Source organism: Mesoplodon mirus, assembly GCF_964341445.2.
Source record: "Mesoplodon mirus genome assembly, chromosome: 14".
Classification (NCBI taxonomy): domain Eukaryota; kingdom Metazoa; phylum Chordata; class Mammalia; order Artiodactyla; family Ziphiidae; genus Mesoplodon; species Mesoplodon mirus.
Window position 1 is genome coordinate 58,940,344 of NC_138990.1, and position 17,393 is coordinate 58,957,736.

The 17,393-nt window shown below is 36.3% G+C and overlaps 1 protein-coding gene across 1 annotated transcript in view; it reads left to right on the forward strand.

The window, feature by feature from the left end:
• EML4 (EMAP like 4) overlaps positions 1-17,393 on the forward strand; it is a 95,331-nt gene that overhangs the window by 48,852 nt on the left and 29,086 nt on the right. Inside the window, exons 10-14 of the mRNA XM_082643186.1 lie at positions 1,278-1,347; positions 2,404-2,514; positions 4,665-4,760; positions 10,145-10,279; positions 10,394-10,529. Of these exons, the coding sequence (XP_082499312.1) occupies positions 1,278-1,347; positions 2,404-2,514; positions 4,665-4,760; positions 10,145-10,279; positions 10,394-10,529 (548 nt within the window). The remainder of the gene's footprint in view (positions 1-1,277; positions 1,348-2,403; positions 2,515-4,664; positions 4,761-10,144; positions 10,280-10,393; positions 10,530-17,393) is intronic.

The window sequence follows — 17,393 nt, forward strand, 5'->3', positions numbered from 1 at the left end:
TATAGATGACCACAATAAAGTATGTGAACTATTTAATAAGTAAGAGGAAATAGAATTAAAGAAACATTGATAAACTCTAGCCTCCTTAGTAATAAAAGAAAATAAAGTGATACCATTGGACTTCCCTGGTGGTGCAGTGGTTAAGAATTCGCCTGCCAATGCAGGGGATACAGGTTCGATCCCTGGTCCAGGAAGATCCCACATGCTGCAGAGCAACTAAGCCTGTGCGCCATAACTACTGAGCCTGAGCTCTAGAGCCCACGAGCCACAACTGCTGAGCCCGCGTGCCACAACTACTGAAGCCCACATGCTCTAGGACCCACGTGCCGCAACTACTGAGCCCATGTGCTGCAACTACTGAAACCCGTGCTCCGCAACAAGAGAAGCCACCACAATGAGAAGCCTGCATACTGCAACAAAGAGTAGCCCCCGCTCACCACAACTAGAGAAAGCCCACGTGCAGCAAGAAAGACCCAGAGCAGCCAAAAAAAAAAAAAAAAAATTGATACCATTTATACCAGTCAAATTATCAAGGCATTTTAAAAGGTATAATTCTTAATATGGGGAAGTTTTAGTGACACTTTTAAAACATTTTTATTTATGCCAATTTAAATTGATACTACTCTTCTGGAAAGTAATGAGCAATACATACCAACAACAAAAAAGTTACATTCTCAGTTGTGCTTACCCCTTGGTTGCAAGATGTAGAAGAATTCTAGATATGGATGTGAAGACATCCTTTTAAAAATCTTGCTCATCACTCATATGTTTAGCATGAGAAATGTGGGCATATATTTTGCAGTATTTTCAATTTGTACCTAAAAGTTTCTTGCCCAAAGTTGGCAGGTGGATTCTTAACCACTGCTCCACCAGGGAAGCCCATGCTTATGTTTTAATAAAGTAATATTACACAATATAATACTTCATCTTCACTGTAATAAAACCATGTGAATATTCCTAGGTGCAGGACTAGAAAGGAACGTGAACAAATGAGAACAGTTTAATTTATCATGTCACAATTATGAGTAAATATTTTCTTCAGATTTAGTGTTCTAATTGTTCAGTTTAACAAAGAAGGAAGCAGTACATCTGAAAACTTAGAAAAATCCTTTAGATAATTGATGTTTATTTGATTTGCTAAAGTAAATAAAACAAATGGGTCATGTTGAGATTATTTTAATGATTAAAAACTATTTGTTTGAAAAATGTTAATTGGCATATTTCTGCTGTTTTATGTCTTTCCTGTATTTAAAATTGTTGTTAATACTGCTTTTTAGCCTTGCTATACATCCTGACAAAATTAGGATTGCAACTGGACAGATAGCTGGAGTGGATAAGGATGGAAGGGTGAGTGGCACAGTTTTATGCATTCTGTACCTAGTGATATTGATATTAGAATGGAATTGATTGTAATTTTAATCATAACTCATTTATTTTATTCTCTTAAAATTTAACTATTAGGGGATTTCTAGTATAAGCAGGGGAAAAAATATTAGGATGTAATAACATTCCAAAAAAACAAAAGAGGGTCAAAGTAAAAATTTTTTTTCAAAAAAAAAATAAGTGTTCTCCCTAAGGAAACTATTTACTTGTAAAAATGGGAGAACTGATAAGCTTGTTAAAAAAAAAAAATTAAACATAGAATAATTTATCAATGTTTCCCTAAATTGATGAATCCCTTGATTTTATATATGACTAGAATTATAACACTTAAAAATTTTCAGTTATTATTCAGTACTGTTAAATTGGCTTACATAACAAATCGCTTATTTGTAAGGATCAACAGTGAATATTAATGATGACTGATTAGCATGTATATGACTACTCATGACTTTTTCTGACTTAAAGTTTCTTTAAAGAAAAAGGTGTTAGAGGGGTTATATTGGATGACTTTTAAGACCCCTTCCAGTTGTAAATTCTATTTAAGGACTGTTTGCTTAGCAATTTATTGGACACTGATTCTTTTAAAAAGTATTATTTTCTCAGGAATGAAAGTAATGCTAAAAGCAGGATTTCCAGAGCAAATTTGCTGGTGTTAGAATCCTGACTCCACCTTTTAACAGCTGGATAACTATAGACAAGTTATTATCTCCATTTCAATTTCCTCATCTGTTAAATGGTGGTTATAATAAATGGCACCTAACCCATAGGTCTGTGAGAATTAAATGAATTAATAGATGTAATATACTTAGAATAGTAAATAACACATAGTAAATACTCAAATCATTTGCTGCTACTGTTACCACTTTTGTTATTTCCTTATTTTCATGGTATGAGAAGAAAATACCTGCTCGAGATTCTTTGGGGGCATATGTAAACTGTTCTTGTGGGAGTGGTATTTATTTTCATCTACCTAAATACTAGTTGTCTTGCTGTCTTGTGTTTTTCCCCTTGTTTCTGCAGCCCCTGCAACCCCATGTCAGAGTGTGGGATTCAGTTAGTCTATCTACACTGCAAATTATTGGACTTGGAACTTTTGAGCGTGGAGTAGGATGCCTGGATTTTTCAAAAGCAGTAAGTATTTAAGGGAGTTTGCCAGCTGCACAAAGACACAGAAAAGAAGTTAAGCTCAGTTTTGATGGTGTCTGTGTTCATAGAAAGTGATAATTGAATTGAAAAATTAGATGTTAGCTGTTGCTTAACAATGGCCAGCATTTTAACCTAAGTGCTAAAGTACTTTGGTTTAGATAGGATCTAGGATATTTCGCTTAATTATACTTACTTTGTTCTGTCCTGAAATAGAATTCTAATGTAATAGCAGGAAATGGTTAAAGGAATGCCTACATAGCATAGTAAAATTGAAACAAGCAATAAGATGTGCTTTTGCTTCAGCTTGAATCATGGAGATCTATTTTATTTAGAAAACGTACAGACTTGAAACTTGGCCAGTTCTGCCACAAGTATTGTCTTTTCTTAATGTCATATTGGAGTAAAGGAAACAATCAGACCTTTGTGTTCACTAAAATCATGAATTGTTTTGGTTCTGAATTGATAACAGCATGATTTTTTAAATTAATTAATTTATTTATGTATTTAATTTTGGCTGCGTTGGGTCTTCGTTGATGCGTGCGGGCTTTCTTTAGTGGCAGCGAGCGGGGGCTACTCTTCCTTGCGGTGTGCGGGCTTCTCATTGCGGTGGCTTCTCTTGTTGCAGAGCACAGGCTCTAGGCACTCAGGCTTCAGTAGTTGTGGCTCGTGGGCTGTAGAGCACAGGCTCAGTAGTGGTGGCGCACGGGCTCAGTTGCTTGGCGGCATGTGGGATCCTCCCGGACCAGGACTCGAACCCATGTCCCCTGCACTGGCAGGCGGATTGTTAACCACTGCACCACCAGGGAAGCCCCGACAGCATGATTTTACATTTAAGTTTAAAATTCAGTGTCTAGCAATCTTACCTAAGCCTTGAGACTTTATTTTGTGAAAATAAAACAAGATGTTGCTCATTTAAACATTCTATTTATTCTTGAATTATATGTAATTATTATAGAGTATACAGGAAAACTTCTTTATTTTAGGATCATAATTTTTAATTTCAATTACAAATATACCTCCAGATTTTATTGGGCCTCATTCATGCTTTAGGATATATTTATGTATTCATATTATCTCTTCAGTTCCTAACTGTCAGCAGCTATATTCTGGATTATGGGTGTTTTGTGGGACATGGAGGAGCAAGGGACATTTTTAGAGCAGAAAGATCAGTTTGGGTGGATATAGGAACTTTACTAGCTTGCAGGCACTGAATGTCAAGGAGTATAATGAGTCAGGAATTGGGAGAAAGGCATTTAGAAAAGGAGATCAGAGGACAGAAAAGAAATACTTTTACCACCTTTTTTACCCCCCAATATTTCTGTAGCAGGAACAGTTGTCATCTTGTTGATACCACTGTTACAGTGTTAAGACTGTCTTGGATTGCCTCACACTCTGACTTTTCCTCATTTAGGTAATCATTCCAATACAGGATAAAATAAAGATAAAGAGGAAAGTAAGCTCTGCACTTCCTCGGTACCTCTCACTTATCACCACAATATTTCTTTGTTCCACAGACATCATAAGGCATATACTACAAATGCTACTAGAAAAAAAATAATCTTTTAGTATCATCCACAGTTCTTTTTCTTAAACTGGGAGGCATTAGTTATGTTTTTATCTTGTTTATTCATGTTAATGTAAATCAGGTATATCATGGAAAACAAATTGGCAAACTTTAAAGTAGCCATTAATTTTAGCTTGTTCTATCAAACTACCAAAATTTAGGAGCAAAGTTATAAAATTATATACATTTCACATCTACCTCAAAGGAATATACTTTAAATGCAGTCAGACTACTTTAAAGCAGAAAATACTTTAAGATGCAGAAGGGACTAGGATATCCTCCAAATTAATTATTTGCTATCTCTGAATAATAAAAGTGGCTAGATAGCAAGTGGAGATCAACCTAGGGAAAAAAATTAGAAATGGAAAAACAATTTTTTAAGACTTTATTATATTTCTGAAGAAAATACAGTCTTAGTAAATAGTATATTCATTATATTTCAAGGAACCATGAGCTTAAAGGATTTTGGATTATCTTAAACTTGGCAGTTTTAATAATATGTTATTTCTTTTTAGAAAGTCAGCCTTATCTGAAAAATTTTAAATGCCTATTTAAATTGACTTTTCTTTAGGATTCAGGTGTTCATTTATGTGTTATCGATGACTCCAACGAGCATATGCTTACTGTATGGGATTGGCAGAAGAAATCAAAAGGAGCAGAAATAAAGGTAAAAACATTTTAATTGGGTACTGTCTTTTAGAATACATTATTTGTTTTGTAAATCCTTGGAAATATATTGCATATCCTTAGGTTTCAAGAAAGCACTGGCTGGCCAAATTCATCAAATTTATTGATTTGTCATTATTCCTATGGTAGTCAGTTTTAAGATAGAGTAGTCAAGCAGCTTCAACCACTTTCAGTGATATTTCAGACACATTGTACTACTGAAATGCCAGAGTAGTTGGATGTGTAATCTCAAAGTTAAGACTGTATACTCTACTTGGCTTCTTCTTCTTTAACAAAATATGTTATTTTTTTCAATCTTTAAATATTAAAAAATCTAAAGGAAAAATTCAACCTTTGGAATATGGCTGACATAACTGAAAAGCATATGTAATGATAAGTTTTTTGGTTTTAATTATGTTTATGAGATTATTAAATAAAATGCTACAGCCTTTATAGTTGCTATAGAATAGTGTTAATCCTTTCGTTTAGAGCAGGCTATAACTTGTAAGAGAGGAATGAGGTTAGCATTGCAACTGCATTCATATGGCTCAGAAATGGCCTCCCTCTGACAGGTTCAAAGGGATTCAAAGCGACAGGATGGGTTTAAAAAAATTTTTTTTAATTTATTTAATTAATTTATTTATTTTTGGCTGCATTAGGTCTTCGTTGTTACGCGTGGGCTTTCTCTAGTTGCGGCGAGCGGGGGCTCTCTTCAGTGCGCGGGCTTCTCATTGTCGTGGCTTCTCTTGTTGCGGAGCATGGGCTCTAGGCACACAGGCTTCAGTAGCTGTGGCTCGTGGGCTCTAGAGCACAAGTTCAGTAGTTGTGGCACTCGGGCTTATCTGTTCCACGGCATGTGGGATCTTCCCGGACCAGGGATCGAACCCGTGTCCCCTGCATTGGCAGGTGGATTCTTAACCACTGCGCCATCAGGGAAGCCCCGACAGGATGGCTTTTAAAAGCCTGTGACATATCTGCTATACTCTTAAATAACGTCACATTCCTCTTCAATTGTGCTCTCTCTTAGTTTTGTGTAAGCTTCAAGCTTTCAGCTTGTTGGATGAAAAGAGATTATTTCTTTTAAATAGTATATGTTAATCTTTTGAAAGTAGTAGAATAGATTTGATTGTACTTGAAAGGAATATAAGGTGTCAGGAAACCTCAGACTTTAAAAAACATAAATGAAGATAGATTGTCTTTCAGCCATCATTCAGAGTAATTTAACATTGAAACATAGGGAAGTTACACCGAAGTGAAATATGTGAATTTTGGTCCTTTGTAGGAAAGGCTACCAGATGAAGTCTTATGGTTTTCCTCCTAGTGGCCACTCCTGGACCTCCTTTCCAGAACCTTTGGTGTTGGTGTTCCTGAGAGTTATACCCCATGTCTTCTGTTGATATCATATGCTGCTCCTGTTGCTCCCATGGCCTTGGTTTCTACCTGCCATGTCCCACATCAGCTCACTCTGGCCCAGAGTAACAAGAGCAATTCTTGTTGCCAGCTGGACACCTTTATTTGAATGCCCCATCCTGCAAGTCACAAGCAATGTGTCCAAATCTGTACTAACCATACTTGTTAGCCCTCAGCCAGTTTGCCTCTCAGTGACTAGCATCACAGTCCACTTAGTTGCTCAAGCTGGAAACTTGGGTATCATTCATGATTCCTTTTCCCTCACTTTCACACCCAGTCAGTCAGCAAGTTCACTCAACTCTGTATCCCAAATATCTATATTAGAACTCTTTCATTGCGAACGACTTCAAAACAACTAAAGCAAATTTAATGAGAGTTTATTGATTCATGTTTAGGGAGTTAAAGAAAACCTCTAGTAAAGGTCAGAGGGAGATTTTGCCTCAGGAATGATTTGATTCAGGGACTAGATCACTGATTCTCTGTCTCCCTTCTTAGCTTCTCTCTGTGTGTTAACTTTATTCTTCTGTAGGTAAGCTCTGTCCTGGCTTATGTCACAAGGATTGGGGATTTAATACATTACTTGTTAATTTATGTAAATTTAAAATTCAGTGAGGCAACTTCAAAACCTTATTGACAGATATTAAAGAAGACCTAAATAATTGGAGGATTATACAGTAGTAATGGATAGAAGCCGGTATAGTAAAGATGTTAGTTCTCTGCATATTGGTCTATACATTCAACATAGTCAAAATCCCAGCATGATTTTTATAGACATTGACAAGCTGAATATATGTGGAAATATGAATCGGTAAGAATAGACAAAATCACCAAGGTTGGTGAGGGTGTAAAGTAACTGGAACTCTCGTATACTGCTGCTAGTCATGTAAATGGGTACAGCCCTTTTGGAAAACTGGTATTACCTAGTAAAGTTGAACACATGCATATGCATACCTTCTGACCCATCTTGTTCCACTTCTAGGTATAAACCCAAAAGAAGTATATACATCTGTTGACCAAAAAACAAGTAATCAAAAATAAAAGAAAAAATTACTCAAATGCCCATCAATAAGAGAATGGATATATCAATAATGTGGTCTTTCCATACAAAGGAATACTATACAGCAATTAGAATGCAAGTTACAATATATGCACCAACATTTGTGGATCTCACAAATGTAACGTTGATAAAATGAGCTAGACACAGAGGAATACCTTCTGTATTATTACATTTAAATAAAACAGACAAAGCTAATCTTTGCTGCTGCAAATGAGGATCATGGTTACTTCAGCAGTGGGAGGGGATAGTGAGTAGAAAAGGGATCTGGGGTGTTTCTGGGATGTTAGTAATGTTCTGTTTCTTGCTTTAGATACAGAGGTGTACAGAGGTGTGTTCAATTTGTGAAAACCTATCAAGCTATGTGCTTAGGATTTGTGAGCTTTTCTGATTATATAGTATACATCAATAAAAAGTTAAAATAAAATATCCTGTAAGGCCACACTCATACTCAAAGTGATTTATTTTCATAGATTATTCAGTTTATATCTTGAATATCTTACCACTGGAACCATGGGTTTGTATACTTGGGAATATTTATAGTTAGCTTTTTTTTTTTTTTGCGGTATGTGGGCCTCTCACTGTTGTGGCCTCTCCCGTTGCAGAGCACAGGCTCTGGACGCGCAGGCTCAGCGGCCGTGGCTCACGGGCCCAGCCGCTCCGCGGCATGTGGGATCCTCCCGGGGCACGAACCTGCGTCCCCTGCATCGGCAGGCGGACTCGCAACCACTGCGCCACCAGGGAAGCCCTATAGTTAGCTTTATAATCCTTGATTAATCAGTTTGGCATGAGATCCAACTGTTGAGTAGTTTTGATTTTTTCCAAGTGAAAACTAAGGACTGTTGAATTAGTTTTTAAAAGATTCCAATTCTGGAAGAGAGGTGACTAATTTTGCTTTGTTATCAACACATTATCTTTTCCTTTTCCTTCTTTTTTTCCTTCCAGTTTTATTGAAATATAATTGACATACAGCCCTGTATAAGTTTAAGGTATACAGCTTAATGATTTGGCTTACATTTGTCATGAAATGATTATCACAATAAGTTTTGTGAACATCCATCATCTCATATAGATAGAAAATTAAAGAAATACAAAAAAAATCTTTTTCCTTGTGATAAGAATTCTTGGGATTTACTCTTTACATGTTTCATATATAACATTCAGCAGTGTTAATAATATTTATTATGTTGCACATTACATCCCTAGTAGTGTACTTTTTTATATATTTATTTTTTTATTGAGGTATAGTTGATTTACAATGATGTGTTAGTTTCAGGTGTACAGCAAAGTGATTCAGTTATATATATGTATACACACACATCACATATATATACACACAATATATATTCTTTTTCAGATTCTTTTCTCATATAGTTATTACAAAATACTGAGTATAGTTCCCTGTGCTATACAGTAGGTCTTTGTTGTTTATCTATTTTATATGTAGTAGTGTGTATATGTTACTCCCAAATTCCTAATTTGCCCCTCCCCCAACCTTTCCCCTTTGATAACCATAAGTTTGTTTTCTATGTCTGCGAGTCTGTTTATGTTTTGTAAATAAATTCATTTGTGTCATTTTTTTAGATTCCACATGTAAGTGATAGCATATGATATTTGTCTTTTTCTGTCTGACTTCACTTAGTATGATAATCTCTAGGTCCATCCATGTTGCTACAAATGGCATTATTTCATTTTTTTATGGCTGAGCAATATTCCATTGTATTTATGTACCACATCTTCTTTATCCATTCATCTGTTGATGGACATTAGGTTGCTTCCATGTCTTGGCTGTTGTAAATAGTGCTGCAGTGAACATTGGGGTGCATGTATCTTTTCAAATTATGGTTTTCTCTGGATATATGCCCAGGAGTTGGATTGCAGGATCGTATGGTCATTCTATTTTTAATTTTTTTAAGGAACCTCCATACTGTTCTCCTTAGTGGTTGTACCCATTTACATTCCCACCAACAGTGTAGGAGGGTTCCTTTTTCTCTACATCCTCTCCAGCATTAATTATTTGTAGACTTTTTGATGATTACCATTCCGATTGGTGTGAGGTGATACCTCATTGTGGTTTTGATTTGCATTTCTCTAATAATTAGCGATGTTAAACGTCTTTTCATGTGGCTTTTGGCCATCTGTGTGTCTTCTTTGGAGAAATGTCTGTTTCTCTTTTGCCCATTTTTTGATTTGCTTGTTTGTTTTTTTGATACTGAGCTATATGGGCTATTTGTATATTTTGGAGACTAATGCCTTGTCGGTTGCACCGTTTACTAATTTTCTCCCATTCTGTGGGTTGTCTTCTCGTTCTGTTTATGGTTTCCTTTCTGTGCAAAAGCTTTTAAGTTTAATGAGATCCCTTTCCTAAGTTTTTTTGAGGAAAGAGCATAAAAGCTCTTTGTTTTTTGTTTTTTCATTCTGTAGGAATCAGTAGTGACCATTCTGTATCTACTTTTTACATCCTCAGCATGGGAATGAATCTCTAAATCAGTAACATTTTCCTGAATGAATGGTCAATAGTATAGTACTAATAAAGATAAGACTGGTTTGTTTTCTTTTTTAAGACCAAAATGGCAATGTCTTTAAGACAGCATGTACATTGCTCTTTCATTTGCTAGTTTTAGCGTACTTTTCCTTGAATGTGCAAGAAATGAAAACAACCTAAAACTAATTTGTGTAAATGTCTTCCTAGTGCAGTTGTTATATATAGATAGCATAAAAGATGATATAGTAGGATACGGACATCAAGTTTAAATCATTATTCTAAAAATCTATTATTAAAATTTTTCAGGAAAATAGAACTTTGAAGAAAAGGCATTTCCTTAAAAATTTTCCCTATCTTTGATTATCAGTACCTGTAATTGGTACTTAATGGAGATAAGGATATACATTCATCTAAAGCTTTATTTCTCTTTCCACAGACAACAAATGAAGTTGTTTTGGCTGTGGAATTCCATCCAACAGATGCAAATACCATAATAACCTGTGGTAAATCTCACATTTTTTTCTGGACCTGGAGTGGCAATTCACTAACAAGAAAACAGGGAGTTTTTGGGGTAAGGACCAGAATGTTATAACTTCATTATAAAACTTTAATTTTTAAATTGTTGAGTAAGCATAAAGTCATCATGCCAAAGGGAAAACTGAAAATTCTCATTGTTTCATTGTAGAAATATGAAAAACCAAAATTTGTGCAGTGTTTGACATTCTTGGGGAATGGAGATGTTCTTACTGGAGACTCAGGTGGAGTCATACTTATATGGAGCAAAACTACTGTAGAACCCACACCTGGGAAAGGGCCTAAAGGTACAGTATTCTCATATTGAAGTCATTCCTTTCAGTTTGCGCATATTGCTATTGCAGTCCCATCTCTTACCCCGACCAGGAGAGAGAGAGCTGCAGGGAGACAGTATGAGAGTCACCAACATACATTTTGTTTTTTTTTTTTTTTGCGGTACACGGGCCTCTCACAGTTGTGGCCTTTCCCATTGTGGAGCACAGGCTCCGGACGCGCAGGCTCAGCGGCCATGGCTCACGGGCCCAGCCGCTCCGCGGCATGTGGGATCTTCCCGGACTGGGTCACGAACCCGCGTCCCCTGCATCGGCAGGCGGACTCTCAACCACTGCGCCACCAGGGAAGCCCCACATTTTGTTTTTAAGGTTCTTCATGATAGTCTTTTTTTAAATTAAATTATTTACTCATTTATTAAGCATATGTAACCTACATTTTACTACACTGTACCTTTCCTTCCAGGAGGTTAATACAAAATAATTAGAGATGATACAGATACATGTTAATTTAAACACCGTAAAGATTAAGAGAGAAGTCATCCCAATCTTCAGTATTTTGTGAAGCCTTCACAGAAGAAATGATATTTCTGTTAGGCCATAATGAATGTGCAACACTACAAAAGATAATGGAACTTTGATCCCAGTTAGGGATCAGTGTAAGTTCAGGGAGAAAGATGGTTATGAACGTGAAGCATCCAGGATAGTGTGAATAAATTTGTCATGTGTTAACAAAAACAAGAGATAGCCAGCATGAAGGAAATACAATTTTAAAAAATAGTGAATTGCAGTTCCTCTTATCAATTTAAACTAGTATATACTAAGCCGATGAAAATTCAAATAGGGATTAAAGATACAGATTTTCTGAGTTATCCACAAGAATCCTTAAAACTGGTTGAGTTCACCATGGAAGAGAGAAGAGCTGTGAGGCCAAGGATCCTTAGTCCCACACTTAGATGACCAGAAAAGAGCCTACAAGGGTTACAGAAGTGAGATTTTTAAAAAAAAAGTTAGCAAGATAGAACTTTTTATTTAGTACCTGAACAAGGAAGCAGAGAATTGCCAGGAGTTTCAGTGCTGTAGGGAGATCAAGAAGAATAAGAACCAAGGAAAGACCAAAGGAGCTTGCAGTTAATTTCAGTAGAACATTAAGGCCATAGAACAGCTAAGTATAGAATAGCCAGTTTTAAAATGGAGAATTTTGCGCTTCCCTGGTGGTGCAGTGGTTAAGAATCGGCCTACCAATGCAGGGGACACGGGTTCGAGCCCTGGTCCAGGAAGATCCCACATGCCGTGGAGCAACTAAGCCCGTGTGCCACAACTACTGAGCCTGCGCTCTAGAGCCCGCAAGCCACAACTACTGAAGCCTGCACACCTAGAGCCCGTGCTCTGCAACAAGAGAAGCCACTGCAATGAGAAGCCCGCGCACCACAACGAAGAGTAGCCCCCGCTCGCCACAGCTAGAGAAAGCCCGTGCACAGCAACAAAGACCCAACGCAGCCGAAAATAAATAAATAAATAAATAAATGTATTAAAAATTATAATAATGGAGAATTTTGAGAATCCCAGTTGAAAATGGAATGGAAGGCAAAGTTACTAGAATCAATCAGTAGTCTTTTTAAGGTTGCCTAAAACCTGAGAGTAAATTGGGTATTGTGGTGGAAAAAAGACTAAAAATCTTAGAGAGAGAGATGAGAATAACTGGTTTGGGTGTAAGAAGAAAGATTTTATCCTTGAAAAAGAGTAATAACCTACATTCTATCCCGAGATTTTATGTGGCTAAATGGTGGAGGTCATGCAGGATGACATTGCTCTCAGTAAAAGTGGCTCCCTGTTAAAAACTTGAAGCTTTTATTGTTAATGGATAATATAAGAATAGTAATGTAGTAAAATATCACATAATCAGACTCCATTACTTCAGAATTCTACTTGTTGGAATTGGAATCCAGCTGAAACCTTTGACTTGCCTGTGGAAATTGGATTTATTATAATAAATGAATACTAAAACCAAAGACCTACAAATTTAGAGGTATCATTTTCTAAATAATTAGTGATTAAAATTATCCATGTCAACTCACAAAAGGATGGTTCCAAGGACCTTTTCTTAACAGCTGTTGGTTAACATAGTTATCTGTAATATAGAAAGATAGTCCCAATTACTACATTGTGGTATGTTTCCTCCCTTTCTCTTCTCCTTTTCCCAAAATAGCAACAGACTGTAGGTTTTACTGTCTCCTGGGCTGGGTCTGGAGATACAATATGTGTAAGAACAGTGTGTATGGCCATATGGTAAAATGGGAGAGGAGAGATAAAAAGAATAACTCATAGTTAGTCCCTTTCTTCTTTTTCTTTTTCTCACTACAGCTCCTCTTCCCAGCCCCAGTAGTGGGCCTTGGAATTCATTCAGCTTTACCTCAAATTGGTTTTCCTCAAAAACACAGATATATTTTATCCTCAAGTCCCATTTGCACCCAAATATACAGGTCCACTTTGACCTTTTCTATGGTAGATGAAAAAATTAGAGGAAAAACATTGAAAATAGTCTTTTTTCATATACACACTACTATATATAAAATAGATAATCAACAAAGAACTGCTATATAGCACATGGAACTCTACTCAATATTCTGTAATAACCTATGTGGGAAAAGAATCTGAAAAAGAATGTCACTGAATCACTTTGCTGTACACCTGAAAGTAACACAACATTGTAAATCAACTATACTCCAATAAAAAATAAAAATTAAATTAAAAAAATAGCCTTTTTTCAATCTCATTTTTCCTTTCTGTTTAAGGACAATAAAACCGAAAAAATATCCAGAGAACCATATACTTCCTTCAAAGTAGAAGGTTATGAGAGGAAAATTACAGACTTTGTTCTAAAATCAGTAGGCTGGGAGCAGAGAGAGATTCTTTATTAGCGTAGCAGGTGGTAGCAGTAGAAAGAAAACTAGCTGTGCCGGTCGGTTTCTGAGCTCCACAAAAAGACAAAGGAGGTGACAGGGAACCAACCTGAGGTTCCTGAGACATTTCCCCTGGGGATTTTTTTATATCTGTGACATCACTTTATTCCACTTCACACCCCTTTTCCATGCATAAAAACTAAGAACTGAAGACATTTGTTTGTTAATTAGCCCAGAGTCTGCAGAGCTAGCAGTTGAAATGGGTTCTCTGATTTCAGTTTGATGATCTTCCAAGTATTTCACTGTCATCCTTAGTGTGAGCAAGTGGCCATATGTGCAGTTGGAGGCATCAGAGTGGATGGACACCAAATTCCCTCCAGTACTGACACCTGGCCTGAGCACTGTAGCCAGTGTAAAGTTGATCACCAGTTTATGATAAAAGAAGATAACTCAGGAACAGCCAGATGGAAAAAATGCACAGGGCAAGGCCTGGGAAAAGGGCCCGCCAAGAGCCTACATGCCCTCCCCAAGCGCACCACTCTCCCAGAATCCCCGTGTTCACCAACCCAGAAGCTTCTGGTTGAGGATTCTTAAGAAAAAAGAAAGAACAGTATTATCAGTTGCCCTCCCCACTTACCTCTCTTTTCTTTTTCCTGGGCACATTTTTTTCAGTATCAGAAATGCCAGGAACAGTATTATATTATCAAAACAGTGACTTAAATTGTTGACATATTATCCTACCACTCTGAGCAGAGTTTGGGTATAAATGCACCCTTCATTAGCCTTAATGTGCGAGGTGAGAGGCAGGGAAGGGTTCAGAAGTTGTTTTTATTTTGGTTTTCATCTGAAAAACTTGTGGCTTAGCCTTTGTGCAGAGAAAATCTGCATATGCACGAACAGAAAACAGAAAATCGAATCTTGTAAACTGCTGGGCACATGAAATTTGCTACATGATTGACCCTATTTTGGGCAAACTTGCTGAGAATTTTGTTTCTTCCTTTATATTGGGGGTTTGAGGTATGTAAATATGGCTGGAAAGGATTTGGTGAGTTTAGTGAAATAAATGCGTAAGCCAAGATCACAACAGATGTTCATAGTTTCCATTTTTAAATTCTTGCCCAAAATTTCAGTAGATTAATCCAGTTTGCGTATTCCCTGATATGATATTTCTATACCCATGGCAGTCTTTATCAACCAAAATTTGACTATACTGTGATATTGCATCTGAAAAAGGGACTTCGGGGGATTGCAGAAGTATAATTTCACAGCTAATCCTTTTATTCTAGTAAATAGGAGACAAACCAAAACTGTGTTTTATGCCTCATAAGGAGCTCTCCCGCTTCCAAACCATTTTTTCCTTACCTTAAGTGTAACTTTAACAGGAATCTTCAAAGTAATTAGTATTTTCTGTTCTCTTTTTTTCCAGTTTTATAACATTTTTAATGTATAACCTTGTCTAGCTCAAGGTGTACAACATAATGACTTGATACTTGTTTATATTGCAAAATGATTACCAAAATAAGTTTAGTTAACATCCATCACCTCACAGTTAGTTTTTTTTTCTTGTGATGAGAACGTTTAAGATCTGCTCCCTTAACAACTTTCAAGTATACATTGCAGTATTGTAAACAGTAGTCACCATCTTTGCGTTAAATTTCTAAGTTTGTACCTTTTGACTACCTTCACCTATTTCTTCTACCCACCTCCCCTGCCTCTGACAACCACCAGTCTATTCTGTTTCTGAGTTTATTTTTTTTAGATGCTACATATAAGTTAGATCATATGTTGATAGCATTTGTCTTTCTCTCTCTGACTTTTTGCACTTAGCATAATGTCTTCACAGTCTATTCATGTTGCATATGGCAGGATTTCCTTCTTTTTTATTGCATTGTATATATATACCACATTTCCTTTATCCATTCATTCATCTATGGACACTTAGGTTGTTTCAGTATTTTCTATTTCTTATGTGGGTATAAGGTATTTGTTATTTCCTACATACAGGAAATGGTTCAGAATTTTTCTTATATGAAATAATTCATAATTTTTTAAGTGGGGGAGGGGAAGTTGAGAGTATCAACACCACCATTAAAATGTTCATTATTCTGAAATCTTTGCCAAGTTTCTTTAAGAAACTAAGAAACACTACCATTTTACCTGATCTCCAAATAATCAACATGGACCCATTTGCGCGTTGCTAAGAATATAACATAAATTTCAAAGTCTCCCTGATATTTGATTCTGTAGTTAAACAGGCACAGAAAGCCTTTCCTCCAAAGGATCTTTATTTGGCAGTCAAGGTAAACTTGGTTTTTACGGAAGCTTGTTTCTGCTAGAGTTGAAAAGAAAGGGGATTTGCAAGTAAGCTTGGATGGACTTGGCCATGATTGTGCCTGGAGGTACAATAGGTTTTTAATACAAGGATAATTATTTTTCTTGGCAGGTATTTCAGACATTATTTGGCTTAAATTAAAGTGTCAGAAATATAGACCCATGAGAAGGAAATCTTGGATTATAAATTATTTTGTGGGTAAATACTATCTAAAGCAAGCTTTGGTAACTTGTTTAAATTTAAAGCACAGACATATTTTTAGCTAAATTAATATAGGTCCTCCTCAGGAAATAACTATCCTGGGGTGGTAGGATGTAGAAAGTGGGTATCTCACCATGTTGACTACTTATATAGGGTATTTTTATTCTTGATGAAGCATTTGTTCTTCAGTTTTTCTATTTTCTAAGATTCCATTTTTCTAGGAAGATCTTAAGTGTTTAACGAGGTATTTGTCATGTTTAGAAGTAGGGAAAACTGAATTAAAAATAGAGAAACTGTATTTCACTTTCTTGCATTCTGATAGAGAGCTATGAAATGCCACATCTCTGCGTTTTGTAATTTCTTACATGGTACCGTGGTACTTTCAGATTACTCTTGTTAATTTGACCATGCATGAGAAAAATAAGCCCTTTGCCCCCACTTTTTTCCCCACTTTTAAATACCCAAGTAAAGCCAGCAATACTCTCAGAAAATTCACATCTCTCAGATGTTCTTTCTCTCTTGGTCACATCAGAGCTATAATAGATAATTGGCTGGCTGTCCTGCTGGGCACAGTTGTGTTGTTCAATGTTTAAAGTATTTTTAGGTGATGAATGTTGATGTGAGCCGAGGCAGTTGACCTGAATAGCAAGTTTGTTGGAGTTCTGCTCCTAGCTTTGCTGAATCAGGCAAGCCCTACTGCAGAGTAGGCAAGCCCGTTCCTTTCTCCCTGCCAAATGTACCTATCTATTAACTATTCGTACCACTAGCAGCCTCACACTGAGTAATTTTGAGAGTCAGCTGTAGCATAATTTTTTTTAGGATACCAAAACTCTACAAATTTTAATTTTAACAATGTAATGGCAGCTCAAATAGATGAGTAAAAATGAACAATCTCAATAACAGCTTTACTGAGATATACTTCACATACCATAAAATTCACCCTTCTAAAATGTACAGTTCAGTGATTTTTAATATATTCACAGAGTTGTGCAGTCATCACCACTAACTTCAGAATATTTTCATCATCCCAAAAAGAAACACTGTGCCCATTAGGAGTCACTTCCCATTCCTCTTTCTCCTCAGTCCCTAGCAACCGTTTGTCGCTTTTGGTCTCTGTGGATTTGCCTGTGTGGGACAGTTCATATTAAATGGAATCATGGAATATGTGGTCTTTTGTGACCAACTTCTTTCAGTTGAACCTTAATGTTTTCAAGGTTCATCCATGTTATAGCATGTATTAGTACCTCATTGCTTTTTGTGGCTGAATAATACCACGTTTTGTTTATCCATTTAAAGTTGATGAACAATTTTATTAGAAAATGAACAATTTTTTGCACGTTTTTGAGGTATAATTGACATATAACATTGTGTAAGTTAAGGTATACAACAAAATGATTTGATATATATTTTTAAAATTTTTTTTAAATTCACTTTTTTAAATACATT